Below are 21,685 nucleotides of genomic sequence, written 5' to 3' on the forward strand. Positions count from 1 at the left end.
AACCGCGTTTTCAGGCCACTTGCCCTTGTGTGTATTGCTCTGGATTAAAGGTGGGGGAGGGAAAGCGTTGGTGGACAGGTAAAGTCTACCTGAATGAGCCTGTCGTGTAAGCTGTGTAAGCGCTGCTTGAACGTGGATAAACTGACACCGTTACTTCTTACAACCGCAAGAAGAGGCCTGTTAAGAGGATTAATATGTTCCTCATTTAGATCCCGGATACGCTAACGGTCGAGTCTAATCGGCAGCGTGCGCTCCACACGGACAAACAAGCTCAAAAGTGATTTCATTTTCACCTCGTGCATTTGATCACTTCGACGCGACTCCACAAACGCTTTATTTGAAACCACCAGGTGTAAAACGAGGGCTTGGCCTCATCACCCGTTCTCACAAACATTACAGAGAAGAATAGAACTAAATATTCATTAAGTAACACCTTAAAAGACTTCCATGTGAATAGCAACAGTATTGCAGATGAGTTTGCGCATAACGCATGACCGCAACATTAGTCCGTGAAGTGGAAGCTAAATGGGATATTTTTGATGCCTACGCAAACTGACACGACATATCCACCGATGTCAAAGACCACAGGGCTTTCTTTGATGCGCAGACTTTAACCCTCCCTGTGAAAACACGCTAAAAGAAGCAGCCAAATGGACAGACGTGAGATTACGCGTGCTTTGTTAACTCTGCAGTGGATGAGATCACAGAATGCAAGGCTGTGACCTGGTTTCCACTGGTTACCATTGTTTTATGATGTTTCAGTCAACTTGACGGGATGGAAAAAGATTAAACGAGAATTGAGGATATGCACTAGACTTTTTGTCTGGACAGGAACCAACTAAACTAACTGTACACTTCTAAAAATGAAGTTTCTTCGCCATTGATGGTTGCATGAAAAATCCTTTATGTTATTTCCACTTTGGTTCCCTCACTATAACAATGAAATACCATAAAGGGTTTTCATCAGGTTCTTTTGATGAATAGTGTTTTTAAACTAAGACAAAATGGTTCTTATAGCAACTGTTTACCAGAGTTCTTTGATTCTTAAAAGTAATGTTTTTTTTGTGATTCCTAAGAAGAACCATTTTTGGTTTAGTGCTAAGAGAAGAACCTTTTTCTACTATTTTCTAACATTTTGCTAAATGGAAAAGTAAATTTTTTTTTTTTTGCATTATTGCAAAAATCACTTTTCGGAACGTATTTAAAAAAAAAAGACGTATTAAAACCTGCCAATTTTTATTAGGTTACACCGAAAAACGAAGTAGATTTAAATCTTTCCTTCGTTTTTTGATGCACGTCCAAGTTCATTTCTTGGAAAAGTTTCAGATTAAGTCTTTCTGCGGATAATAGGCCCCCTGCTTGGGAGAGCGATCTGAACTTTACCAAGGCCGATGGGAGATTTATTTTATAACACCAGCAGATTCCCCCTCACACTACACCTCAGAACGAGCCTGCGAGTAGAACCCCATGTTAAAGTTTATTTTATTTCACAGCAAAGCTGAAGCGGATACCGTACTAAACCTGCTGGGCTTGGACAGTATCAACAGTGTGAAAATGTTGAAACTGATCGGTAAGCCACTTCTCTCTATCTCTGGATCTCTGCCCAATACTCCTTTACCCACATAAATAAGACACTGTGAACAGCCTGGCTGATAAGAATAAGAATAACTCTTCACATGGAATCACCTGATGCCTCTTTATGACCAGACATTCTGATATACTCCTAAATATATAGCATTAATATTCTACTTTTTAGTAGTTTACACAGTCTATAAATACAATATTCACCAATAAAATCAGATAGGCTGAATTTTATTGCGATTAGCGAGCACAGACTCACTGACTATTGCACAATGACAAGCGTAATCTAATCTTAGCTGATTTATGGTTGTTTCAAAGCTGCGGAAATTGTTTTTATTTCAGGTGGCAAGTGTTCCAAGTCTAGAGCAGAAAGAAGTCTATATATTTTTCTAAATATATATAAATATTTAATATATTTATAAATATATAATATATATAAATATATAATATATAAATATGTTTGTTTTATATATATATATATATATATATATATATATATATATATATATATATATATATATATATAAACAATATATATAAACAATATATATAAATAATATATATAAATAATATATAAATATTTTTCTATGACATTTTTTCTACTCACTAATGCAGCACTTTTAGTTGTATTATTTATTTGCGTAAATCATTATTATTTACTTTATTTGTTTAGTTCATGGGTTATTTACTTCACGCATTAGAGTATTTTTCACAGTATTTAAACAATTAATTGAGTTTTTCACACTTACGTTTCATCAGTTAAATGTGAATCTGCTTTACTTACAGGCTACGTTTTGGCTAGGTATATAACATCTCTGGTTATGTATTTTATTTACCAGTTGGATCTGTTGAGATGGTTTTGCGTAGATTGTTCGATATGAAAATTAATGATTTACCGAAATACTATACCGTAGACGTCACGTTTCACGTTGAAACGTCTTTCTTTTGGAAACGCCCTCGAAGCCGATTGGCTTAATTCCGCGGATGGGTGGAGAAATGGGCGTGTCACGGTTTGTTTATACTACGTCACTTAGAGCTTCAGCGTCAAAACGTAGACGCACGAGCTGCTCTGATTACTCGCACACAGGCTGACAAGGTAAATACAACAGACTCAAGATACCGGCTCCTTCACATCAGAAACCAAAAGGTAATTTTTCTTCGACATTGTTTTTTTTTTTTTTTCAATATTTGAGAACACTGCTTCATATTAGTCCTTCTTGACTGTATCGCGCCGCCTGGATCCATTATTTCACTATACGGGTAACCTTATCTGATGCAATCGAACTCGTGCATGTAATCATCTTGTCAAATTAACTTACATTCACGACATTAACTACATTACATAAAATAATGTTCGCCTATGCATAAGCCGCGCAATGAATAAACGAATGAATGAATTACGGAGTAAATCGATCGACGAATATATGTTTGCGAATATTCACACATCCAGTGCATATTATTTATATTTGTTGCGTGTCTAAAATAACACACAACGATTTTGCAATTAACGTTCTTCGCCCTTCTCTTATTCTGTCATTTTTGGAGGATTATTTATCAGTGAATTTAATTATATGTGTCCTAGCGAAGCACATCGGTGACAATAAATAGGCTATAATTCAATCGTCTGTTTAAATTTCTCATGTGCCCCGTTTTTGTTCCTCGCATTTGCTGTAGACCGCCTTATTATATTTAAGATTTCCACAAAACGTGCCGTATTTAGATCTAAGCGCATTTCATTCACTGAAGCGAATTCCCGCTCATCGGACGCATTTGGACATTGTGCCCCGGAAGTTGTATCTATTGTATTGCATCAGCCCAGAACTGATTGGTGCCAGTTCAGACTGGCCGAATCACACCTCTCTCCCTGTTACACACCACGCTGTTTTAATATTGCGTCAGATGGGGACCTGATCCACCCCGTGACGTTCGTTGTATTTCGTTTGTGTTGCCATATATTTTACATCTTCTAAAAAAAAAAAAAAAAAAATGAAGATAATTTGCTGCTTTGAATTACATCAGACCAGTCGTCTTCACACGGTGCTGTTTTTAGTAGAGAAAAACCAGCGTTGTTTTTGACCACCAGTGTTGAAATGTTTTTGATAACCAACAGGTCGACCGATTAATAGCAAAAAAAATATGTGGTGCACATTATGTGTACAATTTGCCACTTGAGAATTAATGACTGAAAAAGTGTCATTTAATAAATTATTTTAATATAATATAAATATGTTTGGATAAATGAAATGGAATTATTTTCCTGTGAACACCATTTAGGTGCTGTTCATTAAAAAAACAGCTAACCAACATCGGTAGTCTTGATAATAATAAAAAAAACTAAGTAGATCAGTACTGGTAAAACATTGGTTAAATAAATCTCCAACCTCATAACATTTTCTTATTTTTTGTTTGAAAGGGAAACGATGGAAGCTAGTACTGCTGTAAGCACTTCTACATTTAGCTCTCTTGTTTATCGTACCTCATAAACTTGAATACTGCAATAGCACTGGTTGAACAAATTCGCTGTTGTCGGTTAATCCCTCGAGTTTCTTCGGTTTGAAGGATCTCTGGCTGGTATTTTGAACAATCTGCGGAGCCCTGTTAAGGGGGCTGTGTGGTGGCATTAGGCCAGCTATTTGAGAGGTTGCCAGGTTCATTCACAGCAGTATGTGCCACCCTGAGGCCTGAATGAGTCCGTTTCATAACCATGAATAGTTGAGTTCTTGAGGAATGAAGCTCTCATGCTGGTTTCTGCTTGTAATGTGGCACCCGCGACCAGTGGAACCTGTGGATTCCTAAACCGTTTTGGAGTATCTCCTTCTCTACGGCGTTTATTAAATGTCCGTTTACCCACAGATATCATTTCATACTTGTTTAGCTATATCAGTGTGTTGAATCCAATAACCCCAATAGCTGAATTATCATAAAGTATCACTGATCTTGATTTATTAAGAAGAAGAAGAGCCTGGGAATGATTGTTCCTAGCAGAACCTGTCAAGTGGAGGAACTTTATTAAGACCGAATAGTCGTATAATGTTTCTAAATAGGTCAAATATATCATCTTCCGTCACAATTGGTTTATTTCACCCAGTTTCATAGTTCCAAGGAAATCGTACCCATTAAACATTAAATGGGGGTTTGTGATGTTTGTTTTGAAACTTTAGATGTTGGACTAACACATTTATTGAGTTGCAATAATACTGAATCCATTCTGCAGGAAAGCGAACCAAAACAAAAACAACACCTAATGTAAACCAATGCAGTCCTCGCTCCTGTTAAGAAGGTTAGCCGGTTGGCGGGTCTTTATGTAAGCCTCTTAGAATCCATTGAGGTATTTATTTTGAGAAAAGCCCAGTGAGTCACTTCGAAAAGCTATCATCTTCACTACTATACTTCAAAGTTCCTTTAGTCTAAGCCTGTGCATTCATTGGGCATCTTTGTTGCTACTAGCTTGTACATCTAGCGTTTGATAAATGAGGGGGTCAGTGATATGTTGTCCCAAATATGAATTTAGCTAAAGCACTTTCAAATTCAGTCCATATTATGTATATTAAATCTCTAAAAAGGAAAACTCAGTTGGTGCAATCTCAGTGTTTTTCAGAGACCGAAGAAACGATGCCTTATTAAAATTTGAGAAACCTAATTATTGTCAAATGGTGCACCTTAACGCACCAATTTATAAATGAAGAAAGTCATACTATATACTATAAAATCTAAATCTATAAAATTGCTAAAACTGCAATGAAAGAAAATATAATAAAGTAAAATAAATCATAAAGTAAAATACTAAGTAAAAACTATAAAACACAGTAAAGAATAAAAACTATAAAACTAAAATAAATAAAAAAGAAATGTAATAAAAAAGAAATACTATTATCATATTAATAATAATGTAACATTGGTAATTAACAGATTTTTTTTGTTTGTTTTTTTGTTATTACTCGATGGTTGCACCACATGACATTGCATTTGAATATGGCATAAAACCTTCCCGAAAGCAATATGAATATAAAGATTACATTTCTTGCCATGTGTTTTAGACTAGATTTTGAGAAGATCTTTCTATTTCATTCACCCAATTGTAGCCAAATCGGGGAGTTCTAGTAATATGTGTAGGTCTCGTCGGTGTGCCAGTTTCCACAGGATAACAGACGTCATGGCATTCATGAATTTCTCATGGCCAGATCAAAAGCCTTACAGATTTAATTTCGCCTACGTGTCACCCAGCCATCCTCGTGGAGACCACAAGAAAGAGATTAGCGCTGCCGCCCTCACTGTGGCCTATCATAGATGTGTGCACTGTACGGCCCAAAAAGAAACCCCCGGTAGGGAACATTTTCAAGGCAACTGATACGAGTGCGCTCCATAACCACCACGCCAGGTCAAGGCTCCCGCCTGGTAAAAAGGAAGACATGATTCCGGACTTTCTCAACCGCTAGATATATCAGTGCCACATTTAATACGTTGAGTATGCGTATTCATTTCACGATAACAAAAAGCACAGAGTAGTGAAAGAAAGCAGCTATTGTGTGCGTTGTGTAAGACCACAACAGTGGCTTAAAGTTCTGAGCTCCTGCCCGGACTGAGCTCGATTCAAACCGCAAATCTTGCCAGCCGCTGTGCCAAGTGAAACAAACCACCTTGCAGATAAAAAGAGTCTATTTCAGCCCCTCCATTGTACAGTGAATTACAGGGATGTTTTTGTTTTTTCCCCCCCTCCTCCGTCCTCTTTGTCAAACCCGACTTTGATCCGGCACATGGGGTTCTTTGCGAGCGTTTCCACAACTTTCATGAAGCCATTTTTAGCGATTTTCATTGTTGTAGTTTTGTTGTTTTTGCGACAGGTTTTATTTATAAGGGTTATTTAATCGATCGCGGTCATGGGACGGGAAAGGTGAATCATCGCGGCGGTTTGCGAGACGCGTAAGAAGACGGAGCGCTCCGTGCTCCATCTTTCTTCACCGCCGTTGCATCAGTGTTTGTGTGGTTTTAATAGCTGTTGCTGCAACCCAAGGTTCTGTCGTGTCCTCATTTGCACGGGTTTCCAAATCACTTCTGTTTGGCATCGCTGTAAACGTCACCAGTTGGGGCGATGACCTAGGTAAAGAACCGCGCGAAACGTCAACATCAGTGTACTACCGCTTGCTCAGACGTAAACACGACCGTGTAACCCGATGAGCTAGCGGGAGTGCTTTGGAATCAGACGGCGCCGATAAGGAGTCAAGCGGGTCAATGAGATACTGAAACGTTCACACAGAATAACGCGGAGATTCTTGGTAGAGCGCTGCAGTCAGTACAATTTCAACTGCAGTTATAAGTTGTTTTCAGCCGTCAGTTGAAATGGGTAAATGAATATTTGAAGGATTTCAATATTTTAAACTAAAGAACGTACAATGGCATTTTTAATAATTCAGTATCTTTTTTTACTATGATTTAGAAGTCATAGCTTTTAAGATTTATGAATATGAAATTTTTTAAGTTGCAGTCACGTTAGCAAATCTTTGTGTATTGTCACTTAAACCTGTTTTGAAATGTTCGTTTGGATTCCTGTTGAAATGACTGGGATTTTTTGCATTCATTTTCTTTATAGGAATTTGTGAAATATTTTTAATAAACAGCACCACGTTAAAACACAGCACTACTTTTTTACAGGTCTTCGTGTGATTGGGAGTTCACTGCTCAGTGTTCTCGTTTCCACGGTAACATCGAATTATCTAATTGGTAGATACAAAATCTTACAGAATTTTTCAACTGTAATGCGTTATTAAATATCTGTAGAAAAACTACAGTTGGGCTGTCACTTGATACTGTCTTTGACTGCCATTATTTTTCCCTTTTAATCAGATCAGATACAGTTTTGGTTTGCGAACAGCACAAAACTAAAGTTTCACATTCATGTCATGAAGTTTGTTGCCTGACTTTTCTTCTGGGAATAGGGAATACAACTTTACCGGATCAGTGTGTAATTGATTCCATTTTTATATCCGGCCCTAACCAACCATTTAATTAGAGGGCAGAGATCTGAAGATTCGGGACAAATCCTTTTTTGCTAAGAACCTCTTGTACCCTGGGAATACCCTGTAATTCCTAGGAGTTCTGAGAATCGCAAAATGATGCATTCACTGAAATTTGTCAGTGAGGTGTGATAAAAAAAAAAACGTTAGACGTGTCCTGACTAAACCAGTTCAATCCTAGGCGGACTGCCTTGCGCAACGGTCACACCCAAATACGTTTAATTCTTCCTTCCTCTTCTTTCCGCTCTGCTCTTCTAGGCGTATAAGTAACAGAGCTCCTAAGAGCAAGCACAAGCAAGAACCTGTCACCTCATACCGCTTCAATCATGGTGGACAAAATGGCTTCTTTCGGACACGCGCTGCTGCGCCGTCGGGTGCTGGACTGCTCCGGGGAGGAAACGCGTTTCGCTCGGTGTCTGTCCACCTTAGATCTGGTGGCGCTCGGCGTGGGCTCTACACTTGGAGCTGGAGTGTATGTGCTGGCCGGGGAAGTTGCGAGAGAGAAGGCAGGTCCTGCTATCGTCTTATGCTTCCTCGTGGCCGCACTCTCCTCTATGCTGGCCGGGCTTTGCTATGCAGAGTTCGGAGCTCGAGTCCCTAAGACTGGGTCTGCGTACTTGTACAGCTATGTGACGGTGGGAGAAATCTGGGCCTTCATCACTGGCTGGAACCTCATCCTCTCCTACGTTATAGGTAAGTGGTACCGGATGAGAAGGATTTGAAAGAAATCTGTTGTAGCTATAACTACAATAAAAAGCCGGTTTCTTGTTTTCAGGTACAGCTAGTGTGGGGCGAGCGTGGAGCTCTACATTCGATAACCTGATCGAGCAGAAGATCTCGAACTTCTTCAGGGCGTCTATGGCCATGAAGGTTCCTGGGAAAGTTCTTGCAGAATATCCCGACCTGTTTGCCCTCATTCTCATCCTGCTGCTGACCGGTGAGGAAACAAAAAAAAAGTGCTGTCAAATAACAAATCGCTAGAAATTGCATCCAAAAAAAGAGTTTTTGTTTGAGTTATCTATGTGTGTATATTGTGTATATTTATGTATAATATATGTGTATGTTTTTTAATATTCATATTATGTAAACAAAAACGTTTTGAATGAGAATAATCATAGTTAATCATTTCACAACACTACTAAAAATAGAAATCATAATTTAAATATGGTATCTGAAGATCTAAAAATTTACAGAAAGATTTTTAAAAAAATAATAACCCAAAATATAGAGATGACAGAACAACCACTTGGTAAACGCTAAAATGTAATATGTTATACATACTGTATATACATATATTTATATTGTAATTCATCATTTATTTGGATATTGGCCAAAACTACATTTACATTGCGCCTAAATTATGAAGTTACAGATAAAAAAACTAAAGTGTTAAATATTAACTGCGAGAGTTAGATGATGAAAAAGATGACACGGATGCAAAAACGGGAAATGAGCATTCATAATTAAATATTTGATGTTGGCCAATGCAGATAAAACTAATATCTACAGGTAAACAATGTGGTAACAATATATTGTGCATATCAAGTAATAAATTAATGTAGTAAAATGTATTATATTTAAATAAAAAAAATAATTATGCCCTTATCGACATTTATCTTTAAGCATACAGTTTATATAGCGTAATCAGTACACATGTAGTCTCTATGTATTTAAGTTAAAACAAGCTGAATTTGTTATAACTATCGTTATTAAAAAACAAACTGATTTAATAAATGAAAGCTGTGTGATTTCTTCCTCAGGGCTGCTTGCTTTTGGAGTGAGTGAGTCTGCTCTGGTGAACAAGATCTTCACTGGCATCAACCTGATAGTGCTGGGCTTCGTCATCATCTCAGGCTTCGTCAAAGGCAACACGGCCAACTGGAACCTCACATACGAGGACTTTGTCAATGATACGAATATCACCGAACCAGAGTAAGTTCGACACGAAAGATTTCGTTTCGGCCACAAGCCGCTTTTGAAGTGCCGCGAATGAGGATGGCTTACAGTTGTGCGGCGGATAATGTGATTCCGTGTTCAGAATGCACGCAAAGAGATTTGACAAATCCATTTGTTCTCACAGATGGGTCGAAAGCACATTTGGAAGCGGAGGTTTCGCGCCGTTCGGCTTCGGCGGCGTCTTATCTGGCGCGGCCACCTGTTTCTACGCCTTTGTGGGCTTTGATTGCATTGCTACGACAAGTACGTCTTCTAAATGTCACAGTCGCAGAGCGCGAATGCTGATTGCTGAACGTTTTGTTTTCGTTACTTCCGAAAGCTTCTGCCGGGGCGAGTCAGAAATGTGTGCGGTTCTCTTTAACCTATTTTTTTCTTGTAGGTGAGGAAGCCAAGAACCCGATGCGTTCCATCCCTGTGGGCATTGTGGCTTCTCTGCTCATTTGCTTCTTTGCTTACTTTGGTGTGTCAGCCGCTCTTACGCTCATGATGCCCTACTACAAACTCAACACCCAGAGTCCCCTGCCCGAGGCCTTCAGTTACGTGGGCTGGGCGCCTGCGCGGTATATCGTAGCCGTTGGTTCGCTCTGTGCCCTTTCGACAAGGTAAATCAAGGACTTTTTGGCCTGTAGTGTTTCCATTCATGCCTTTTCTGTTTATCTGAATCTGTGTTTTATTTTTCGTAGCTTGTTAGGCTCCATGTTCCCTATGCCTCGGGTGATCTACGCAATGGCGGAGGACGGGCTGCTCTTCCGTTCTCTCTCTAGGATGAACAAGAAAACCAAAACTCCGCTGCTGGCGACTATTGTGTCTGGAATAGTGGCAGGTGAGAGATGTGGTTTTTTTTGTTTGTGGTACAACGTGTCCTAAATCGTCAGGCATCGCTTAGTTTTTGTTCAAATGAGGCAGCCAATCAGAACGTGCCTGTTTGTTTAGTATACAGTTATGTGGATTTTGGACCAATGGGATTTCACTGCGGGCGCAGCCTACGCTGCCAAAAATGTTTCTGGATAATTCCTAGAAATTCGAAATTAACTGAGGTTTTATTAGAAACAAACAAAATCGTCTGCCAATTTGATTAGCAAAATAATCCTGTCTTGTTTGAAATAACATTTATTTTGCTTAGTCTAAGCAAAAAGTATTTTTCTGTAAACACGTACTTTTGGGGCGTATCCAGTGCATAGCTACGGAAATAGAAACGAATGTTTGTTATTGTGGCTGCTACTGATAAAAATGTGTATTTACATGTTAGCTATAGCTTTTTTTTATCGTTACTTGTCTGGATAAGACGTGGTGGGATGCTCTATAAAGTTTGATATGGATGGATTTTCATTCATGTATTTATTTATTTCTTTATTTTAGCTCTCATGGCGTTTCTGTTTGATTTGGCTGCTTTGGTTGATCTCATGTCTATTGGGACATTGCTAGCATACTCTCTGGTGGCCGTGTGCGTTCTCATCCTCAGGTAAATTAAACGTTTATTAAAATTTTTTTATTAAATGTATTAAAAAAAATAGTTTTTAAAAAAACTGCCTCTGTTATGTTTCACGAGTAATCAAAAGTCTGAATATAATAAATGCAGTATACTAAGACTGCATTTGTTTGATCAAAAATCAAAGAAAATGGTATTGTTGTTCAAATATTACAGTTTTTAAGGTAACTGATTTGCATTGAAATATATATATGAAGTATTTCATGACATCAGTTTGAAAAAGTTGTGCCCCTTAATAGTTTTTAGTGTGATTCTTTGATTTAATAGAAAATATTTTTTTTTATATAAATGTAAATTTATAAATTATTTAATACATTCAGTTTGATTTAAAAAATCTTTCTTATTGTAAACTTTTGTAAAGTGATTGAGGATGCCGCATGTTGTGGGTTTGTTGTCGGGTCATGTATGTATTTGGTTTGACTCAATCGATCTTTATTTGTGTAGATATCAGCCAGGCAACCTGAGCTCTTCCAGTCAGACTGAGAAACTGGTGGAGCTGGTCGGTGGGGAGAAGGTGGCTGTGTGTGGAGATAGCGGAGATGAATATGGCATAGACATGGAGGACAATCCCCGCAAAGAGAAATTCTCCCTAAAACTCCTCCTGGTTCCTTCCAAAGACTCGCCGACTGAAATGTCAGGAACTATTGTCTACGGCACAACCGCTATTATCTGTAAGTAAAGATTTGCTTGATTGTCACCTTGACGATTTAAAGAGACAGCGACCCCAAAAAAAAATACAAATTGCGTGCGAGTTAGGGATTTTGTCTAAATTTTAAATAATGTTTAAATCTTAAATTTAAGTGATTTGAGGCATCACACTATTTGAATGTAAAATATATTTGTATTATTTGCTATATATTTACATTTTAGACATTCAAAGCCACTTGCAAATGAAGACAATCAAAATCAACAAAAGAGCAATGATATACGTGTGCTATAACAAGTCTCAACATTGCATTTAAATGTTATTAAATTATTAGTGTTTTAAATATTAGAATTTGTGCTAAATATATAAATATAAAAAGTAAAATTTCTTTCTTTTATTTATTTTTTTAAGTATGCTTTCATTCACCAAGGAGGCATTCATTGGATTGGAAGTGACAGAAAATGTTTATAATGCTACAAAATATTTCAGTTTCAAGTAAATGCTGTCTTTATACACATTTAAAGAATCCTGAAAGCAATTTGTCAAATTAAGCAATAAATAGTCATTTGTTTTTGACACTGATAATATTAAAAGGACGAGATCAAGCAACAAATATTAAAAGAAAACGGTTATTTAAAATTGTAGTAACGTTTCACAATATTACTCTTTCGCTCTATTTTGATCAAATCAATGCTTGGTGAAAAAGCCCAACTTTGCGATGTAGCTGGCATTTGTTGACCGTGGACTAATTCTGTTATCCTCTCGTCTGCGTAGCGGTGCTGATCACTGCGCTCTGCATGGTTTTGGCTCTGCGTCTGGAAGCCATCTTGAATCTGGAGATCGTGTGGGTGACGGCGTGTGTCATTCTGTTCCTGCTGTGCATCCTGTGTGTCATTGTGATCTGTAGGCAGCCGGAGAGCAAGGAAGCTCTCACCTTCAAGGTACCAGATGTCCTCGTTATTGATTTTTTTTTTTTTGCCTTTTATTATGCTGTAAATCTTTGCCTCGGGGGTTGAACGTAAGCACTGAAGTGATGTAAAAGAAAATGTGTTATTAGAACATAAATACTTACAGACTTAAAGGGACAGTTCACCCCAAAAACGTTCTGTCAGCATTTACTCACTTTAATGTTGTTCCAAACGCTCATGGATTTTAACTGAAAAGCGTGCGAAAAAAGATACATTTCCATTTGGTTACATTTTAAAATATTAATTTAACTGTTAATGAATTATTTATTTGATTATGATAGATCATTTTGCATTAAATCGTAAATCAAGGAATGGATAATTTCTGGAAAAATACATAAAATCGAATTTTTTGCAAAAAACGTTTTGCAAATTTAATTGAATGGACATGCTTTTTGATTATAAAAAATATTAATAAAATTGAGATTGAATGTACAAATTATTTTTTAAAATATAATAGAATTTAGGATTTTATTTAATTAAATAAATTGGAATTTCGGGGGGGAAAAACGCCTCCAAGACATGATTCCATCCAATCTGAGGGTTTCAAACAAGTCTGCAATGCCTGGTGTTTTATAAATCATACTTTGTTCTAACCTTCGATCTAAATCGTCCTGTGTGCAGGTGCCTCTGTTGCCCTGGCTGCCTCTCTTCAGTATCTTTGTCAACATCTATCTGATGATGCAGCTGGACGCGGCCACCTGGTGCCGCTTCACCGTGTGGATGTGTGTCGGTGAGTAACATCTGCTGGTTTAGCTTCTGCCCGCGATAGCGTCCTGTTTGTTTCCTTCGTTCCAAACCGCCCACTTCTTTTCCCATGTCCGTTCCCAGGTTTCGCAATCTACTTCGGGTACGGCATCCGGAACAGCACCGAAGCCATGAACAGCTCCCTCCGAAAATACGAGCCGGCCCTTCAGAACAAAAGCCCCATATACCTCGGCGGTGAGGAGAGTGAAGTGGAGGGCATTTCTCCTTGATAGAGAGAGAACGACAGGGGCGTGCTGCCCCACGCATTTTCGTTGAAGTTACAGATTTATTGTGAAAACGTGGCTTATTTATTGTAGAAACCACCCCAAACATCTCAATTGCTAAAGGGTTCTTTAAAGAACCCTACGTATTTTCTGTTAGAGGTTGTTGTGCAGCCTTGGCCCTGCTGGTTTGAATGTACCGTAACGGCCATATCGTCCGGCAGACAATGAGCTGACTGTGTACAGGGTATTTTATTTTCGGGATCAAGCTCCAAGCGCGTCGTTCGCGCACATTCGGGTCCAAAATGGTCTCCTTCCACCTCGTGGTTTCCCAGAATGAGCTTGTGACGCGCAACAGGGACCCCTAGTGTTGAGAATTTGAAAATGGCAATACCGCTGGACAGTATTTGTGGTCGTTGGTTACTGTTAAACAGAATAGTTGAAGAAATGACACTGAAGAAAAGTGAAAATTGACTGAAAGCTTTTAGAAGTTTTTTAGCATTGCTAAAATCCCGTGAGTGTGTGTGTGGATTGAATGGTTTCCATTTCCTACGCGTGACAGCGTGTGTTGGGATAATGTTATCGGCCAATGTATGAAATGCTAGTATTTCAAAGTGTGTGTGTGTGTGTGAGAGAGAGAGAGTTTTAAATGTACTCCGAGTATTTGAATTATATAAAGTTGCACCAGAATCTGTTCCGTTTTACAAACTACTAAATTATTTTTTGGAAAAAAAACTGTTTTATATTGATATGTATAGTTTACCCATCCGACTCCTTAAACTTGATGATTTTACTTGGGCATACTGTATAACAGTGTTTCTAGACAACATTTATGGAAGGTTGCCTTAGTAACTATTGTTTCTGCCAAAACTACTCGCGCTACCGTTCAAAAGTTTATTTTTATTTGTATTTTTCAAAATAATTTAATACTCCCCATTCTGAAAGGATGCCTTAATTGAAAAGCGACAGGAAAAAAAGGTGTAGTAGTTCAAATATTTTTATTCTCAATAATTGCCATCAAATAATTTTCAAAATATATATATTATTGTAAAATACATTTTAATATAATTAAATTATATTAAACTTGCAATGTATTCCAATGCTAAAAAGCTGCATTTTAAAAATGGTTGTTTAGAGTTATAATATTATTTCATAATTTTATTTAACAAATCATTGTAGCTTTGATGATCTGTCAAAAGCAATTACTTTTGAACGGTAGAGTTATCTGTACCGACTGCTAATTTGATAGTACTTGATTCTGAAAGCTACTTTTATATTGTTTGAAGGAAATACCCCATAACGATCTTTCTTTTTAACTGTGTTAACTGTAATCTTTGAGCAGAAACTATGGTTACTGTGCTGACTTACTGTAACACCTAACTCACAGGTCAACGGTGAAACCTTAACTTGCCTGATAACCTAATAAAAAGGCGTTCAACTGCCTTTTTTCATATCTGAAGGTGTAGATACTTGAGAATAAGTGTCACTATTTTCGACCAGATTTTTTTTTTTTCCATCGAAACTTGTTCTTGGCAGCTTGGCTGTTGAGCTCATGTACTTTTTTGTTTTTTTGTTGTTGTTGTTTATTGTAGAGAATTTGTAATGTAGTGGAACACTAGCTTACTGTTGCTCAGTCGAACTCACCCTGCGCTCTCGTCATACCTTTTTTGATATTTTAACGGTATGAGTATTTTAAGCCCTTCGGGATTCTGAAATTCAGCCCCTACTCAGACTTCTTTTTACGTTCGGATCATCGGAGAGCGACGGAGGCTTGTCTGTGCGACGGAATAGAGTAGAAGTTGTTTAAAACCACTATTATTTTTTAAACGCATTTTGTCTTTTAATATATCAACATTACGCATCCGTTAGAAACGTATTTTGTATAGCTTTCTATATTACATTTGTGTTTCGCAATCGGCTAAAAAAATGGTTTTGTTTACATGTTTCCGAAATGTAACGTTTAGCATGTAAACGTGTCTGATGACGCATTGCTGTCTGATTCCAGGCATTTACGAAGTTTCGATTCGGTTTGGAGATCGGACGTCTCCCGTAGATCAGTGCCTGATGTTTCAAATGTACCTCAAAGATGATTGGTAGATTTCAATACGCGCCGAGTCACATGCCTTTGAGATACACTTATAGTGTTACATGTGTTTATCAGTATATAAAAAAATATATATATTTTGTTTGTCTTTGGGGTTTTTTATGTACAAATGTACAAAGAAAATGAGCTGTATTATAAAAATTCTGTTCATGTTTTTCTTTTTTTTTTTAAATAAAAGGTTTCGCAAAACAACAGAGGCTGTTTTCTGTGCAAAATATACGAGAAGGAAGTCATTTTTCAGACACAAAATGTTGTGTCGCACATTTTATTGATAGTTCATCTCGTCTCTCACACGAGATCAAAAGATACACAGTTAATAGTCATTTCGGTCGGGCTAAATGACATTGTATTAGTCTGTAAGTCAAAAAATGTACATCTCAGCAGCTACTGACCTCAAGTGACGGGCAACGGTTATGAAAGAGTGAACTTTATTAAGAACCAAACCAGAAAAATCCGGGACGTGATTTAACAGTGCTTTACAAATAGGTATGTTGGTAAAGTCTCTGGAAAAGGCTCTTTAGTTACATCGTGAACATTTTGAATGAGGAAAAAAGGGGGACTCAAGTGTTTTCTGCTAGGTTTATGATATCTCTTGCGCTTTATTTAGCATGTATTGGATCAATTAACAATCATGAGGGTGCATCCTAAAGAAAAAACTGACTTCTCATATTCCATATTATTAGTATGACATCTGCAGGAGATATTTGTCATCATCTCCTCATCAGGCGCTGACTTTTGACCTTAAGGAACAGAAGTTCACCCCCTACTGTTGAATTATTTTAACTAGAGGTCCCAATATATAAATAATCAACGTTTAAAGCATTAGGGTTGGTAATATTTCTAATTAAGTTTATTATTCTCACCAAGGCTGCATTAATTTGATCAAAAATACAGTAAAGTTTAAAGTAAAATCTACTTTATTACTGTAATAGCATTACTCCATGCTTCAGTATCTCATGGTGCTTCGGAAAGTATTCTAATATGTTATTTTGGTTTCTGAAAATTAAGGAAAAACAGTCTGCTTAATATCATTGAGGGACCCGCAATATTTTTTTCAGGATTCTTTGATAAATATAAAGGTGAAAGAACCACATACGTGGCCCTGGACCACAAATCTTAAGAAGCTGGGGTATATTTATAATAGGTAAACAATACACTGTATGGGTCAAAATTTGTGATTTTTCTTTTATGCCAAAAATCATGTTAGATGAAGATATTTTGAATTTAGTAAATATATTAAAAGTCAATTTTGGATTAATAATATGTATTGCTAAGAACTTTATTTGGACAACTTGAAATGCTTTTTTTTGCACCCTGAGATTCCAGATTTTCAAATAGTTGTATCTCAGGCAAATATCGCTCAATCCTAACGAATCACAAATCAACGGAAATCTTATTTATTTAGCTGATAGGAAATTGACCATTGTGACTGGTTTTGTGGTCCGAGGTCACATATATTTCAACTTCTGTAATACCGAAGCCTTTACTGTCAGCTCTGATCAACTGAATGCATACCTGCTGACTGAAACTAGCATTTCATTCAAAAAGAAATGACAGGAAATGATTATTAATGAGCATCTTAAGTGAACGCATTTGGGGCCATTCAATCCAATGGTACATTTGGATTGGTGCGGTCCTCCTGTACACGCTCTCAAACGATCCTTCATTTCTAGCTGAACTTTTGGTTTAAACTTCAGATCAGTCTTTGCTCCAAAGGATCAGTGTTTCTGCATTTACGTATTTTTTTTTTTACTTAAACGGTTCCCACAACTCGGTTCTCCATCCTTGCCAGACTTAGCCAAAGCTCAAGGAAGTTCTCATTGGCTGATATTCATTTGAATCGGCTTTTAAAGAGAATAGGAACTTTATTGGAAGTAACTATGAAAGCAGGAAACATTGATCGAGGGGGTTGGGGGGAGGCGAGAGTATTTGTGGGTTGCCAAGCTAAGGGAGGACGACAGCACTGGTTTTGCAGTGAAGGAGCATGATACAGAAGTCACTTGATCAACAGAGGCAGCGGCGGTCGCTCTTGGTCACCTCCTCGGATGAGTGCACCACGTTGGGCACGAAGCCGCTCTTGACGCCCTCCCAGCCCTCCTGGATGGTGATCTCGCCGCTTTTGACCAGGTCGTAGATGTCGCGCGTCAGCTCCGTGAAGGCCCTCTCCACGTTGATGGCGTCACGGGCCGAGGTCTCCACGTAGCGCATGCCGTAAGCGGCTGCCAGTTTCTCGGCCTCCTGCTGGCTCACCTGCCTCTGCTGCTCCAGGTCACACTTGTGGCCCACCAGTAAGAAGACAATGCTGTGCGGCTGCACGTGACTGCGCGCTTCCTCCAGCCACTCGTGGACATTCTGGAAGGAGCGGCGGTTGGTGATGTCGAAAAGCAAAAGGCCACCCACTGAATTACGATAATAAGCCCTTGTGATAGATCTGGATCACATACAGAGGAGAAGAGCAGACGGTATCAGACAGGTGCTGGATGGGCAGGATTTCATATACGATGACTTCATTTATCTTTAAACTAGAAAGTAAATACTTGATGGGAATTGATGCTAATAGCCTATAAGAAAGCTGTGAGCTAAAAATGATTACAGCCTGAAATCCAAGGATTTAGTGAGCGGTTTGAAATAGTTTATGAACTCTGTGCGATGTAGAGACTATTATGATGCTAATTTTGTTTGTCCTGCCTTTTAATTTTTGTAATGCAAAATGGCAGCTGTGGTTCATTTTACAGTTACAAACCGTTGATTTGTTAACGGATATAATGTTGACGTACCAACCTATTAAAGTACTACAATCTGTTTTGTATCTTTGAAATATACTGATAACCAATAAAAGCAGGTGGTGATGATTAAGTCACACGATGAACCAAAGCCCATCACAAGCAGCCTTTAAATATCAACATGTATAGAAGGCGCTCAGTGTCGTTCACACTAACACTAAACAACATCACGGTTAGACTCATTACACTGAAATATGCAATAAACATCTTTTAACAACATTAGATGCAACATACAGTCCTAATAAACATAACTGATAAGAAAATCTAAGAAGAAACATAGTGATTTATAAAAAACAACAACATTCGAACACAATGTTAAATGCAATGCAGGGAATTCTGGGAACATCGGTTTATGTTTTTTTCCATGTATATTTTACAGGAATTTATTGTTAACCTTTTAACAGTTTTTTACTGTAGAATTTTTTTTTTAGAAGTTTTTTGTTAAAATCACAGTCCAATAAGACAAAATAAAGTAAACTGAAGATATATACATATATATATATATATATATAGAGAGAGAGAGAGAGAGAGAGAGAGAGAGAGAGAGAAAATGGATTTGATGATTTTATGTTTAATTCATTATTTGGCATTTTTGTGTTATTGCTTGTGAATTTTACTAGCAATTTCTGAGTGAAACTGTTTGTTTTTTTTTTTTTTTTTTTACAATGTTTTAGTGTAGTAAGTGCAGAGTAATGTTTCATATTCAATGTTTCAAGATTCAAACGTTTTATATGCCTGAGAATGCTTGTATAGTCCTCTTAGGAAATGTTGCAATCAATTCAACGAAACGTAGTTATTAAAAACATGTAAGTCATTAAGCAACTGCGTTAATGTGTGCCAATAGTGTTTAGTTAGCTTAAGTAGCAGCAGGAGAGGAACACGCTCATTTTAGAGAGCAGCTGATTGGTCAGATAATCTGTGCAAGAGAAAGACTCTCTGCATTCGAAAGCATTTTAAAAAAATAATTATATTGCCCATGTTTAGATGTACTCTAGCACATATATATAGCCTCAAAACTAACAAACATAAAAGCTAAAAGCCACTCTGAATCGTTTAAAAGCCGCATGTAAATGTCATCAAATACCAGCAGATGTACCTAAATCTCTCTTGGCCTGCCGTGTCCCAGATCTGAAGCTTGATGCGTTTGCCTGGTTCAATCTCCACCAGACGGGAGAAGAAGTCTACGCCAACAGTAGGATCAGACACCTGTGCAAAACGTCCTTCTGTGAAGCGCCTGATCAAACAAGACTTCCCCACCGTCGAGTCGCCAATGACAATCAGCCGGAACTGGTACAGCCATATAGCTTCCATATCTTATTTGATCTGTCAATGAACATTTTTGTCATTAGATTACACAGTAAGTAAATAGGTGAATAGTAAAAAAAAGTCAGCATTTACTATTTACTTATCCTTTCATTTCCATTTTTGTGTAGGCTATTATTCAGCTCAAATACATTGTTATGATTATGAAAGTTATTTTTAAGGACAGACCGTGTAGATCGTAAGAACGGATGATCAACTCAGCATTGTTCTTAAATGGACGACTATCATTCAAAAAGGTGTTAGTATGATTACCTTAATCCATATATGACGCGAGACCCTTAATTTGTCCAAATGATACATTTATACACTGAAATGATGTTGCAAATGGTTATAACTGTGGTTAAATTAAGCAGAATGTGTCAATAAAAACCTTTTCGAGTAGGCCCATGTGAATCTCAGTGCTTGTGTGTGCATCGGACCCGAATTTTTATGTTTCAATGCAATATAATTTACACGCTTTAATAAACGTTTTAACACGGCCTCTTTAGTATCCAAACGACGATGCATTTTATAACAACTTCCCTCGACGTACGAGTTTCTAAAGACGTTAGCTGAAGCATAGTAGATGCTCGCAGGCCTGTGAGTCGAGCATCGCACTTGTTCAAAGAGATCGCGCTATGAACGCGTATCGTTATGTATTTGGTGCGATTATTACCTTGTTACGCTTCTCAGTGTCTGAGGATGGCAAGCCCCATATTCGTCGCAGCCTTTCAGTCAGAAAGCGTACAATACCGTGGCGTTCCCAGGCAAGGCATCCGAGCACACCCGAGTGTTTTTGAGGATAAACGTGCAACTAGTCCCGCTTTGAATGTGCACTAACTGACCGAACGACTGAACGCAACCGACTTGGGCCGTTTGCATTAAGACGTGCTGGTTTCGGAATGCCCATACATTCTTAGTAAATTCATATTGCCAATATCATGATTAGGGATGTTTGTGAAAATGTGCTGATGAAATGGCAGTATCGTGAGCATCATACAGCCTGACTCATCCCTCATCAGTACCATTACCGTAATAACCTGCAGAGCGACGCACCACTGACGGGATACTGTATACTGTATGTTTATACAGACAGCTGCTGCTGAGGCCGACCACTGATGCTCATCATTAGCGACAAATGTCACCCTGGAGCACAAAATCAGTCATAAAAAGTGGCTTTTTTTCCTGTGCGCGGAATAAATGTGCTTTTGCAAATAAGCAGCTCCGTCGGTGTATGCTTTGTTATAATAGTAAAATATCTCTAAATATTTAAATACGTTGCAAAAAATACGCTGTAAGCTATGCATAGTACTAATTATAAAGTACGTTTTTATATATTTACAGCAGGAATTTATTTGACCCATACAATGTATTGTTGGATATTGCTACTGATTTTGTGGTCCAGTCACATATACCAGCTCATTTTGAGCGTTTTAATTAAGAATATTATTTTTTTTTGTATTTAAATATCTAATAGTTGCAAACTAAATACAGAACAGAACAGACAGTAGTTTAACATTTATGTTATACATTATATTGTATATTTAAATTATATCGCAATTGCTAAACAAAAACACAATACATTAAAGGAACACGCATCGAAACAAATAAAGAAATAAAGCGAATCAACATAAATCAAATTAGACTTTGTACTGAAGCATTGAAATAAATGTTTCAAACGCCACGAAACTCTATAAACACATCTTTATTTGAGTAAATAAGACTTCCACATAGTCGAAATATTATTATTAGACCAGTCTAACAAATGTTATGCAGATTTATGGGTACACCGGCAACGTTTGGGGATATTAAATAATCGTTACAATATGAAATGTTTATAATGTATGAAAGTACACTGTGATTACCTCTGTACCAGCAGT

General features: G+C 37.6%; 2 protein-coding genes across 4 annotated transcripts; one reads left to right on the forward strand and one right to left on the reverse strand.

Moving 5' to 3' along the window:
- Positions 1–2,604: 2,604 nt before the first annotated feature.
- slc7a3a (solute carrier family 7 member 3a) lies at positions 2,605–15,797 on the forward strand. 3 transcript variants are annotated; one of them, XM_043221620.1, is made up of 13 exons: positions 2,648–2,728; positions 7,231–7,299; positions 7,851–8,285; positions 8,368–8,529; positions 9,353–9,524; positions 9,673–9,791; positions 9,928–10,150; positions 10,232–10,371; positions 10,908–11,010; positions 11,482–11,708; positions 12,458–12,624; positions 13,273–13,381; positions 13,480–15,797. In XM_043221620.1, the coding sequence occupies exons 3-13, from the start codon at positions 7,919–7,921 to the stop codon at positions 13,623–13,625; spliced, it is 1,935 nt and encodes a 644-aa protein (XP_043077555.1). In that variant the 5' UTR covers positions 2,648–2,728; positions 7,231–7,299; positions 7,851–7,918; the 3' UTR covers positions 13,626–15,797. The 3 variants fall into 3 exon arrangements, with proteins under 3 accessions (XP_043077556.1, XP_043077555.1, XP_043077557.1); XM_043221621.1 differs by lacking the exon at positions 7,231–7,299 and having other exon boundaries at positions 2,605–2,728; XM_043221622.1 differs by lacking the exon at positions 2,648–2,728 and having other exon boundaries at positions 7,255–7,277.
- Positions 15,798–15,950: 153 nt separating this feature from the next.
- On the reverse strand, positions 15,951–20,827 carry rab39ba (RAB39B, member RAS oncogene family a). The gene is made up of 3 exons (XM_043221626.1): positions 20,482–20,827; positions 19,600–19,826; positions 15,951–18,151 (listed from the first exon to the last, which is right to left on the reverse strand). Exons 2-3 carry the CDS (start codon positions 19,812–19,814, stop codon positions 17,725–17,727), a joined length of 642 nt encoding a protein of 213 aa, XP_043077561.1. The 5' UTR covers positions 19,815–19,826; positions 20,482–20,827; the 3' UTR covers positions 15,951–17,724.
- Between the last annotated feature and the right edge of the window lie 858 nt (positions 20,828–21,685).

This window comes from Puntigrus tetrazona, chromosome 21 (genome assembly GCF_018831695.1).
Source record: "Puntigrus tetrazona isolate hp1 chromosome 21, ASM1883169v1, whole genome shotgun sequence".
Taxonomy (NCBI): Eukaryota; Metazoa; Chordata; class Actinopteri; order Cypriniformes; family Cyprinidae; genus Puntigrus; species Puntigrus tetrazona.